Source organism: Lynx rufus, unplaced genomic scaffold (assembly GCF_022079265.1).
Source record: "Lynx rufus isolate CCGP_SWC_20201006 ecotype Redwood Valley unplaced genomic scaffold, mLynRuf1.p SCAF_8, whole genome shotgun sequence".
NCBI classification, from domain to species: Eukaryota; Metazoa; Chordata; class Mammalia; order Carnivora; family Felidae; genus Lynx; species Lynx rufus.
The window spans coordinates 68,191,888-68,204,342 of record NW_025814896.1 but is presented as its reverse complement, the minus strand read 5'-3'; the positions used below and the strand labels follow the sequence as shown (position 1 = coordinate 68,204,342).

At 41.9% G+C, this 12,455-nt stretch overlaps 1 protein-coding gene across 1 annotated transcript in view; it reads left to right on the top strand.

The window, feature by feature from the left end:
- The window catches only part of LHCGR (luteinizing hormone/choriogonadotropin receptor), a 54,358-nt gene that overhangs the window by 26,913 nt on the left and 14,990 nt on the right, over positions 1-12,455 (top strand). Inside the window, exon 7 of the mRNA XM_047069571.1 lies at positions 8,621-8,689. Coding sequence (XP_046925527.1) covers positions 8,621-8,689 — 69 coding nt within the window. The remainder of the gene's footprint in view (positions 1-8,620; positions 8,690-12,455) is intronic.

Sequence of the window (12,455 nt, the reverse complement as noted above, 5' to 3'; positions counted from 1 at the left end):
CCATCTTCTCCTAGGGCACTCACCTTTGCCCCACCATTCAGAAGAAGAAATCTGGGCACCACATCTCCCTTATATCCAAAGCCCAGTGACCCATATTCAATTCTTCTCCCCACATCCATATCCCTCTCACTTTTTCTGCTTTGGTTACAGCCCAAAGCAGGGCTATACTGAGTCAATAAATGAGCTTGCCCTTAAAGAAAGAGCATGCATTGGATGACCCCAAAATGAGGAGGTAGTTGTGAAGCAAGAGAAAAACATCTCAAAGGAGTCTCTTTTATATCATGGATTCTAAATATTGGTATCAATGTACATTGCATTTGTATAGAACTTTTTACTTTGTGTAGATATAATTCCACACATATAATTGTCATATTACAAAGCTGTAGCCAATGCAGCTCCAACTCAGAGTATTCAGAGTACTGCAATCAAAGAATACAGAGCAAAAACCAAAAAAAAAAAAAATTTTTTTTCAAGATAAATTCTTTATGTGCAGCCCTTGAATGCCAGGGAAGAGACAGGAGATAGGAAATCCTAGAAAATCTTCTCTATAGTCTTTCTGCTCCTCCACTTTCTTCACATACTACAGCTCTTACAGCTCTTTATAAAGTATTTCCAACTCACTGCTGAATGTATCAAGAAGTATTCATTTATCGTGTCCCCTGTGAGAGACCAACCAAAAACTGAGTGGGGAGTTACTACATGTCTCAGGATTTAGGGTCTTCCTATGTCTTTATTTAGAACACAAAAGATGTAAGATCCATGTCCCCAAGAAGCTCAGAATCTCAACTATGAGGAAAAAGAGAAAATATGGGGCAAACATGAAATAAGGAAAAAATAATACAAACTAGTAGATATTCACTGTGAGAGTTTGTATTACACAGAAATGAGAAGTCTTGGAGAAGTCCTCTTGGGCTGGAGAAATCAGAGACAGCTGCATGGTGGAGATGAGACTTGAGTTAGACCTCATAGTATCAGTAACAATTATATGGATAAATGTGACAATAGCAGCTAATATTTATACAGCACTTAGTAAATGCCTGCACTGTTTTTAACTACTTTTTAAAAACTCATTTGGGGCGCCTGGGTGGCTTGGTCGGTTAAGCGTCCGACTTCGGCTCAAGGTCATGACCTCACGGTCCGTGAGTTCGAGCCCCGTGTCGGGCTCTGTGCTGACGGCTCAGAGCCTGGAGCCTGTTTCAGATTCTGTGTCTCCCTCTCTCTCTGCCCCTCCCCTGTTCATGCTCTGTCTCTCTCTGTCTCAAAAATAAATAAACATTAAAAAAAATTAAAAAAAACTCACTTACATCTCACAACAACCCTATGAGGTAGGGCTTTTAGGTGTGGAAACCAAGGCACTATGAGGTTAAGTGATTTGCCCAAGGTCAAGACTTAGACCCAGTCTGTCTTCAGAATCACAATCTTAACCATTATGTGGTCCCACATACCAAGAAAAGGGGAGCGAGTGGTCCCAGTGAGGGGATAGCATGAGCAAAAGCACGGCTGTGGAAAAAAGGAAAACAAGATGAGTCTTACTTATTGGGAATAAACGTCCAGCTAAAGAAACAGGAAATAGGTTTAGATAAATGGCAGGGGTGGAAGGGAAATTGGATTACTGAGTCTTGAAAGCTGGGATACAGGATTAAAAGCTAAGAAGTAACTCTGATAAAAGTAGTAAGAAGAAGAAACCACCCAACAGAGTAGCCTTTATTCAAACATCACAAATGTTCAAGACTCCCTTTGAGTTTGACCTAAATCTAAAAATAATCAGGAACCAATTGGCACTCCTTCCAAGTAAACATGCAGCCATTGGAATGAAGTGGAAATGGAATGAAAGGACAGAAGATGTGGAGAATGATCAACACGGAAACAAATGTTAGGATGATCCACAGGATTCTGTGAGCTCCTAGGATGGGACCACCCTACCAAACTCAAGGAACAACCAAAGATTCCTTTCACACATCACATTTCAGCATGTGCACATGAGAGCTGCACAGTATTTTTATTATGGGGCCATTAACTTATGTTAGTTATGATTTTAAGAAGAATAGTGCCTACCAGCAGGGCATAATTGCCCCACCTCTGAAGTTAATGAGGATTGCAGATCCACCTCTCCTAGGTGGCCCCAGGGGGAGGGGGCATTGTGCTTCCATTCCTTCCTCACTCTCAGCTCTTCATCTGGAAGGGGAGCAATTAGTCATTTGCTTGGCACTTGTTCTCAGCTGAATGGGCCCTTCTGTAAGTGAAGGATCCCGTGGAGCACCCTGCTGGAAAAAGGGTATTACACTTAAAGAGGAAAGCCTTATTTTCTCAGCTATAAAGTTCAACTCCCTAATTAGAAAATAATGAAAGCAGGCCTTATCTCTTCATTATTAGTAGTATTTGAAATTTTGCTTTTTGTGGAACCTTTCCTGCCCTCCCCCCACCTAAATCTTTACCAACTGTGAGCTCATTTAATGAAAACAGAACACTTCACTTGATGCTAGAGAAGCTCAGTGGGGCTAATGCTAAAACTATGCATTATACTCTTACGTCCCTTTATAGCCACTTTGGCTTTTCATTAAATCTCCTCAAGAGGCCACCTTGAAATGTACCCCCCCGAGTGAGCAGGATTTGGCTGCATTGCACCACCTTTAAAATATTCTAGGTGACTGGTCATACCAGTCTCAAAAAAGAGACAACTTTGATTCATGTCTGAACTCTACAAAGAGAAGGAAAGGTCATGGCAACTAATTCCCTAAGGCCCTTCAGAGAAAGTGCATGGCAAAGGATGACAAGATTCCAGGTTGCACCTGTCATAAGTCACACTCAAGAGGCTGCTGGGTGTTAAGACAGAAAGCCTGGATTCTAGTCCCGGCTCTGTGTCTATGAACCTTAGTCAATTATACCACCGAGACGTGCCTCTGTCTCTGTGTATCCAGTGGGATTATTAATACCTTTGGTGCAAATCCAATCGTGTCGTGTCAACTACACAGCATCGCCATGATTAAAAGCTAATATTCAGCAAGCCACTTGTTTTAGACCATCCTGTTTCATCTTTTTTTTTTAATATTATTTATTTGAAAATTTTTAATGGAAAAACGGAGTCACTTTCCATTTGTCTTTCCAATGATACCCCTTTACATCTTACCTAGATTTACCACCAATTAACAGCTTGCCATGCCCACCCCATCTCTATGTATCTTAAGTATACACAACACATTTCCTTTTGGCCAAACCATCCAAAAGAAGTTTATAGATATTATGATGCTTCATACCTTAAACATTTCAGCATGTATCTCCCCAAAACAGGGACATTCTACATAACTACACCATTATACCTAAAAAAATGAACTTGAATTTAATGGCATCCTCCAACCCATACTCCACATTCCAATGAAAAAGTCCTTTATAGATTGTTTTTAAACTCAGACTCCAAAGTTTATGCATTGCATTTTCACTATTATGTCTCTTTAGTCCTCCCCACCTCACCTCCACCCCAAGATCCGCTCCCCTGCCTTCCTCTGTTCTGTATGACACCAATTCCTTGAAGGAGCCCAGGCCAGTTATCTGGATTCATTTGACTGTATTGTCAGGATTAGATTCAGGTCAACTTTTCTGCAAGAACATTGCAAAGGGCATGCTGTATCTCTCCCAGTGCATCAAACCAGAAAGCATGTCGTGCCATGCTCCTTGGCCATTTGGTTAAAGTGGTGACTGCCAGACATCTTCATTGTAAGAGCACATGTTTCCCTTTGTCATTAATAATAAAGCATGGTGGGAGACTTTGAGTTGATGCCGCTAGCCTGTTGGCCAATAACCCTTCATCTGATGGTTTCAGCATCTGCTGATTATTCAGTTATGTAGGGTATTACAAAATGGAAGTTTTAAATCTCATCATTCTTCCACATTTATTACCAATGCTCTTCCATAAAAGAAGAATCCTCTCTCTCTCAATCTCGCTCTTTTTAAATATCACTATGGAAGTAGATTTTTCAAAAATTTTATTCAATATATTATAATCCATTATAATAATAATCCACATGAACTTGGCTGAGGGCAACTTGAGGGGGAACATAACAACTCCATGCTGCCAAAACACAGGAGGTATGCCCACTTCAGAGAGAGGGTTCCCTTGCCATTGGGAATGTGAGACCCACAGAAGTGGGGGAATTCTGATGAACATTCAAAACCAGGGTCATGGCAGCATATAGAGATTGGCCTGATGACAGTGACTGGTGACAGTTATCCATACAACCACTGCCAGGACATCCACTAAAGAAGTGTCTCCATATACTTCATACACAAGAATTATTCATACATAAAAGGACTGCAGAAAAATACCACAGGGAGAAGAAAGAGGTGAATTTAGGATCCCTGTTCTTTAGGTAGGTATTTGTATAGTCATTTGATAAAAATTTGCTTATAGATATACCACCATAGGGCATATTTTCTAAAATAGAAACCCTGAGGCCACTTTTTGAGACCCTGCAGATCTGCAAACATAAATTAAGCTTTCTTCTTTAAAATCATCCAAAAACTAGGTGGTTATATGATCTAAAAGGGAACTATGGAAGACCACCTAATACTGTTAAAACGCCAGAAAATGCTTTTAGAGCCCCAGGAATATTAGGAGTTTGTTTTAAGGCAGCATTCACAATTAGAGTATCATCTGTGATTAAGACCTAAAGCCTGAATCTTATTTTGAATAAAAAGGTGACATTCTCTCTTTTTGAGTCACAATTACTGACATTTGAATAGAGAACACAGACAATGCTTTAAAGTAAGGTGCAGCTATTGTAATACAGGAGAGGGGGAGAAACCATTTCCATGCGTGTGACTGCATCCCCAAGGCAAGGGAAGCTGTCCTCATTTAATTCTGACACCATGAAGTCTTGGGAAAAAAGTTATCTGAAGTGACTCTCCAGCTGTTTTAAGGGGCATTTTAAAGCATTGTGCAGGCCTGACAGCATGAGGCCTCCCACTCACATTTGTAACTTCTCCAAAGTAAGGAAGCCACTCTTTTAATCAAAACAAGGCAACACATTCTATTGTGCGCGACTGCTAAGAACAAAGCTGAAGAGCAACAACTAAAAAGGAAACGGTGAGCTCCATTCTCTGGGAAGTCGGGACAAGTAGGACCCAAGCTATTAAAAAAGACATGAAAAAATGTCCCGATACAAAAATGTCAATGATGCCAACACAGACCAAAGGTGTCGGCGGACCTTTGGAGAGTGAGTACATGTGGGGCAGCCCAGGCCACTAAAATGACCTCCTCCACCAGGAGCAGGAACACCTCTACCCCATTGAACAGTTCAATTAAACAGACTGCTGCATTTCACAGAAATCCTGTCCAGAGCAGGACAAGGGAAACCCCTGCCCTCTATTCTGGACAGAGAGACGGAGGCTACTACAAGATATAATAATAATAATTAATAATAATAATAATGGCAACACATTAAGCATTTACTGTGTTCCAGGGCTTCTTTCAAAGTGTTTAACATATGTTATGCATTTTAATCCACACAACAGTCTTTTGGGGTCAATACTATTATTATCATCCCTATTTTCAGATTTGGAAATTAAGACACAGAGAGGTGAGATGACTGAATAAAGTAACTCAGCTAATAAGTAGTGGAGCTGGGATTCAAGCCCAGGCAGTTGGATTGAATACTTGCAACCTTAACCATGAAGCTTCACTTAGAACAATGGCATTGTAAGCCCCACAAAAAAAAAAAAAAAAAAAAAAAAAGTACAAAATTCTAATATATATCAAAACTAGGATAAGAACAGCACATAAAAATGACAGAGAATGGGTATCCAGACAACTGCTGGCAGCTTTGCTTTGCTCAAAACAGAGTAGGGGCTACTTTTTTTTAAATTCACTATACAGGTAACTCCATCACTTAGAAGGTAGAGACAGTGGTAAGGGGACCAGACTCTGGACTCAGTTCTGTCCAGCAGACCATCTGATCTGTATATGGAAATGGTGAGAGCTATATCATCCAATGCTGTAACCTAGGGCAAAGGCCCCAAAGTGGGATGCCCAAGGCTCACTGGGAGAGCTTGTTATAAAAGTGCAAATTCCTGGATACCACCACCAGATTCTGATTCCACAGATCTGCAGTGCACCTGGTCAGTAGGTCTGAGTCTGCATTTCTGGCAAGCAGCTCCGGTTGATTCTGAGTCAGGAGATGAAGGGAAATGCTTTGGCAAACATTGGCTTGGACTCCAAGAAATCCAATTTCAAAGAAGTTCTGAGAAAAGAACAATATGATTCCTTTATCTACAAGAGATTGCTATAAAGGAATTCAAACTCCCAAATGATAAAGGACTGCCAAAGAATAATATTCTAAATGTAAAATAAAAAAAAAAAAAGAATTCCAGTGGGATTGAGCTGCTAAGGAGGCAAGAAGATTGTGTGTAACTGCACAAGGCAACAGGCATAAACCAAGAAAGTACCTAGCCCCTCCAATTCTATCATATACATGAGGAAAGAAAACTACTGAAAAAAATGGCAGCCAGTAATCCTGGCTGAGAGCTCATATGTGAAGTTGTAAATTCAGAATTCTAGAAGAAAGCACATGAGAGCAGGAGAAGCCAGAGAAGGCTCTTCCTCACGTGGAAGGGTGAGGCCACTGCTCCACCCAGCCTTTTGACTAAGCTTCTGCTAGGGAGCAAGCATTATGAGACACCCGGGGGTTTTACAAAATGAATTAAATACACTTCCCCTGTTCGATCTGAACTAAAATTAATAAGGAGACCTTATGAATTATTCTGTAATCTCTGTATTTTCTGAATTCCAGTGTTCAAACATCATGCTTCAACCCTGAGTCCTGCTTATTTATATGCTGGTTTGTCTCAGATGTGCTGTGGATTGATGGAAAGAGACCCCCACCCCCAAATATACACCACACACACACACACACACCACAAGACAGAATTCCATGTTTGTTTTCTTTAACAAAGGCTAGAGAAACCTTGCAGTCAACAGCCATGTGGAACAGGGTTTCTCAAGTCACACCCACCAGCCCACCCATGACATGGCCATGCAACTACCAGCAACCCCTTAAAGGGAAGCTAGGGTCTTGCCAGATGCTGGAGTTTAATTTGATGTTATACTATATAGTCCTTTCTCACTTGAGTATTACATCATTGTGCATGAAGGACTTACATAAATATTTCTAAGACTGTGCCTTTCAAACTTGCCCGGTTGGCTATGATTAGAAATTCACCTTACATACACCCATTTGTTCATCCAGTTCATTTAACATATTCTTATTGTAATCCTCCCAAGTGCCAGGCACTACTCTAGATACAGGGGATTCTGCAAGGAACAGAACAGTTTCAAATCCTTGTGCTCATGAAGCTAACTGCTGGGGAAGGTAGATGATAAACAAGTATGTTATAATCCAGGGTCAGATGCTGATAAAGCCACAGAGGAAAAACAACTCAACAAAGGGGGATGGGAATGCAGGAATGCTGGGAGAAGGGAGGATGGTAGTTTAAATGGGCAGCCAGGAAGGGCCACACACGAACATGGTATTTAAGCATAGCCCCCCAGGAAGAGGAAGAGGGGCCGTTTGGATATCTCAGGGTAGAAAAGTAGTAGCAAGCAGTGAAACTGACATGCTGGAAGTAGCCCCAGACACCGTGTGCTCTGGTCCCATTTCTGCCTCTTGTGGGCTTTAGACAAGCCATTTCCTTTCCGAGACTCTTCCCTTCTTTATAAAATAAAAGCGTGCCACTTGATCCTCTCCAAGTTTGTTGCAGGCTCCAACATTTCCCGACATCTGTCTTCTGAGGAGCCTCTTGTGTCTTACTCTGAACAGATGTAGATGTTTCTATGTATATGTGTACGTATACTTTTAAGTACGTAACATACAAAAATGGTGGAACAAAATTCCATAAGTAGTACTACCCTAATTACATGTAACACACTCCAGTATCTTCCATTTTGTACCATTCTGTTCTATCTCATTTTGCGAAATGCCGATTGCACCCGACTAAATTGATTTCGCTATCCATTAATTCGTCTTAAAGAACTGTTTACAGGCACGGAAATCTTCTTGGTTATGGAGCCAAATATGGCAGCAACCAAAACACATACTCATCCAAGAAAAGGAAAAGCTAACTCCATGCCAGAGCCTTCCTCTGCCGTCCGCTTTCAGCCTCCCAGAAAGCACACATGCCCACACAGGCCTGAGGAGGCAGAGGCAAGACTTGAGCATTGGACGGTTCTGGCCACTATTTCTGCTTCCGCCGCTGCTTTCTTTAAGCTTGAGCAGACAGCACGACAGTGAGACATCGCTTTCTCATCAGTAAAATGGAAATGGCAATGAGGATTAAGTCATAAAATCGATGTCGAATAGCTGGTCAAGTACCTGGCACTTAATAAACACGTAATAAATTGGTGTTGCTGCTGCCAAACTAGAGTGGTGGAGGTGAAGCCAAACTAGAGCAAGAAGAAAAAAAGAGAAAAACCCAGCTCCCTCTCACCAGGTCCTCAGAATCTAAAACATTAGACAGAGGTGAATGTTGCATACGCCAGTAATTATCTTAGTAGTAAATGTCACAGAAGGAAGAATGTGTGATTCCAAAATGTGCTGCTTTCACTGCTAAATCCTCTCTCCTCTCCCTTCAGCAAACTATATGGAAATGGGTTTGAAGAAATACAAAGTCATGCCTTCAACGGGACGACGCTGATTTCCCTGTAAGTATGTGCTATTTCCCCAGCTCATGAATAAAAATGAAATATTACTCTGGCTACCAGATCACATTCAATCTTCAGCAACTCAGGACAAAAATAAACTTTCAAGTGGCTAGTCCTCAGTGTTTCACGCATGTTACTAGGCAACTGGCTGGCTAGAAACCCCAGAGCACCCTGATTTCAAACACAGATGCAGCCCGGAGACATTCAAGTTGACAGTTTGTTAAAATATTCAACACCCTACTTTTAGTTTCATCTCACAGCCTCCCTCTCTAGCCCCTTCGCTCAGGTTGATGGCATGTTAGAGTCAGCACGATTTCAGTGAAGAAATTCTTCCCCCAGCCCCCCTGCAGAGAAAACTGGCAATCCCATTTACCCGCCTAATCAGCCACAACAAGCACCCTCGCAGTCCCATCCCCCTACTGCTGGGGTGGGGCGGGTATGGGGAGCATTTTCCACAGGGTGAGGGGCCCTTGTGCTTACACCACGTTGCACCCAGTCCCCAGAGTTAACAGCATTTAACTCAAGGAGAGCATCCCTACTAACTATCCTTCATTGTTTCCCACCTCTCTTTCCTTCTATGGCTTCTTTACTAAAAGAGTGGCTCATTTACAAAGCCTACTGGGGCTGGGGCCATTTGAACCCTAACAGGTAGGAGTAAGGTAACAATCACCCTACAGTTGGATATAATAAAAACTAAGCAAACTATTGAAAACTTGAGCCTGAAAAGCTCAACTGAAGCCAAAATTAAGGAAAACAAATGAAAAGACTTTTATGATACGTTGTATCAACCGTAGTCTATACCAGTGCTTCTCATACTTTAACACACACAAGAATAAGGTGCAGATTGTTAAAACACAGATTCCTAGGCCCCACCTCCAGAGACTTTGCTTCATTGCGGCTAGGGTAGAGCTTGAGAATTTGTAATTTGAGCAAGCTTCCAGGAGATGCTGAGGCTGCCAAGTTGGGTAACATAAGTCTTTACAACATACTATTTATTTTAACTATACATATTAATTAAATACTCTAGTATATTGGTACCATGCTAGAGAGCTTGGTGGTTATGAGAACAGATCTAAGAGTCACTAACTGGGTCTTAAACTCCAATGCCAGTATTTATCAGCTTGATCACGAGCAAGTTACTTAACCTATCCCAGCCACAGTGTTCTCATCCATGAAATAGAGCTATTAATAGGCTTATTTTGAGGATATCCCCACCAAAATGAAAAGGTCTGTTTTGTATCCTCAGTACTTAACACAGTGCCTAGCACAGAGTAGGTGCTCATTTATCATTTATTACATTGCACAGCTAATTAATTACAAATGAATGAGTGAAGGAAAAATAATTATATTTTTATGGTCTTAGTCTGAGTCTGGCACATACCAAGTGCTCAAGAAATGATAGCTTCCTATCATGGAGAAAAATTTCCCTCATTTTCTTGTTGACTTGAATCTAATGAAGAGTTCACTCTAGCCAATTGAATCTGTTTCTGCCAAATTTAAATCAGAGGCATATCCTCTCCTGGCACAGTACTTTCAGATGCCTCATGCAGTTATTCACTCAACAAGGGTTTGCCAAGCATCAGCTATGTTTGAAGGAATATGCTACATTTGGGGTGGAAATGAAAATGAGGAAGGCCTGGTGTTTGCCCCACAGGAGCTTATGGCCTAGGAAGAAGCATTGCCAGATGGTATATAAACTGTATACTAAGTAGTAACTAAAACAGAAGGCAAAGTGTGATGCCTCCCCTGAGAGAAGTAAAGTCTTCTGGGATTTCAAAGGCAGAAAAGAAGGAAATTAGAGAAAGCCTCCTGAGAGATGTAGACTCTGAGCTGGGCCTCAGTTGGACAGGTAAAGACAGAAGGAAAATGCATCCCAAGCAGAGGACAACAAAGAGAATGGCCCAGAGGGGGAAGCATGTGTTCACAGAACAGCAAACAGTACCTTTTAGAAAGAACTAGATGTGGGTTAGGGACAAAGCAGGAAGGGCCTTAGATGCCACAGTAAAGGATTAGGACTCTCTTTTATAGAAAATGAGAGGCCATTGAAAGTTCTGGGATGGGAATGAAGTATGAGGGTGCTTAAAGAAGGTTCATCTGTTGGCAGAAAGGACAGTGGTTGGGGTGGGGGTTGTACAGGCGAGAGACAGATATCGGTTATCTGAATAGAGGGGGTAACTGAAGGCCTTTGTGGCTGAGGTAACCTGGATGAGGGGGCAGAGTAAGAGAACTGAATATAAAATTGGGGGACACCAAGAGAGAAGGAAGAGAAGCAGAGCAAAAGCAAACAGAGTGGGAGGAAAACCAGCAGAAAACATCCTTGGGAGGTCAGAGAAAACAGGACGTCAGTCAAGAGGGCCTTCATCAGCAGTGTCCCAGCTGCATCAGGGATGCCAAAATGGGATGTGTACCTCAAAAAGTTCAACTAGTCAAGATTCTGTATCCCCCACATCTTACTGTTGCAAGAAAGAGGAAACCAAGAACACAAATCAGTTTGCCAAGAAAACAAATCAATTTCATTCATTTATTCATTCAACAAACATTAAGCATCGCCAGTATATATTAGGCACCATGTTAGGGAGCTGGGTCTGCAATGGCAGAGTGGAAAGAGTCCTTGTCCTCATGAAGCTTCTGTTCTAGCAGAAGAGACAGACAAAAAGGCAAGTAAATAAATGAACTTACTGCAGATAGGAATATATACTATGAAGGAAATAACCCATTACTGAGATCTTTCAGATGCCTTTCAGGGGCTGTCTGGCTTTAGGTTAGGTGTCCAGGGATAGCCTGGCCATGGATGTAGGCTATCCCTGGGCCATGAAACATAGGCTGAACCCAGAAGATGACAAAGAGTGCACTATGGCAATAGTGAGGGGAAGCGTGTCATGGGAAGGGGGAACAGGATGTGCAAAGGTCCTGAAGTGGCAAAGAAAAGTAGTTGTAAGCTCCAGGAATTAAGAGGAGGCCAGTGTGGCTGGAGGGTCATCAACAATGGGAAACCAGTATGAGACAAACCTAGAGACAGAGAGCGAGCAAACCATGCAAAACTCAGGGGCAATGGAAAAGATTCTAAATTCTCTTCTAAGGGCAAGGAGGTCCCCTGAAGGATTGAAGGGGGGAGTAGGTTTCAAAACTGTCAAGCAAAATTTTCAAAGTGTACCTTCAACCCAGTTTCTACACCTTCCTCACAAATGGGCCTGTCCAAAGTTGTTCAGAATGATGACACCAAAGCCCTACAAAGTTCTTGAATTTTCTACCTAACTAAGTTAGGACAGGGTGCAGAGACACAGCACCAGAGGGTTGCCCTCAGACACCTCCAGGGTTCTGAGAGTCACCCCTTGTCATTCTCAGAGCACCCCACTTGTGAAAATTTTGGGTAGGGCTCGGGGGTTCTCCCACTGTGCTTCAAGAGGTTATCCTGTGTGTGCTTCTCATACCTGGAAGGCTGTGTCACTTGAGAACCTGAAAGTGACCCCTAGGAAAACGTGGTAGACGAATCTGATTTGTTTTTAACCGAGTTACATACTGTGGAGTTATCAGTACACAGAAAGATCTTTTAATAAAACACGTGAAAAGTTCTGTCATGAAATTTGAGCAATTAATTTGACCTGGCTGACATGACGATTATTTGCTCACAGAGCCCCATTTCGATGATTTATGACCATAACAGAACATAATTAAAACAAACCAAATCAGGGAAAAGAGCCATGGAGGTTTGGGAAGGAAATTTTCTTTTGATTTAGATCTTAAACAGCAATTGACTCTGACAACC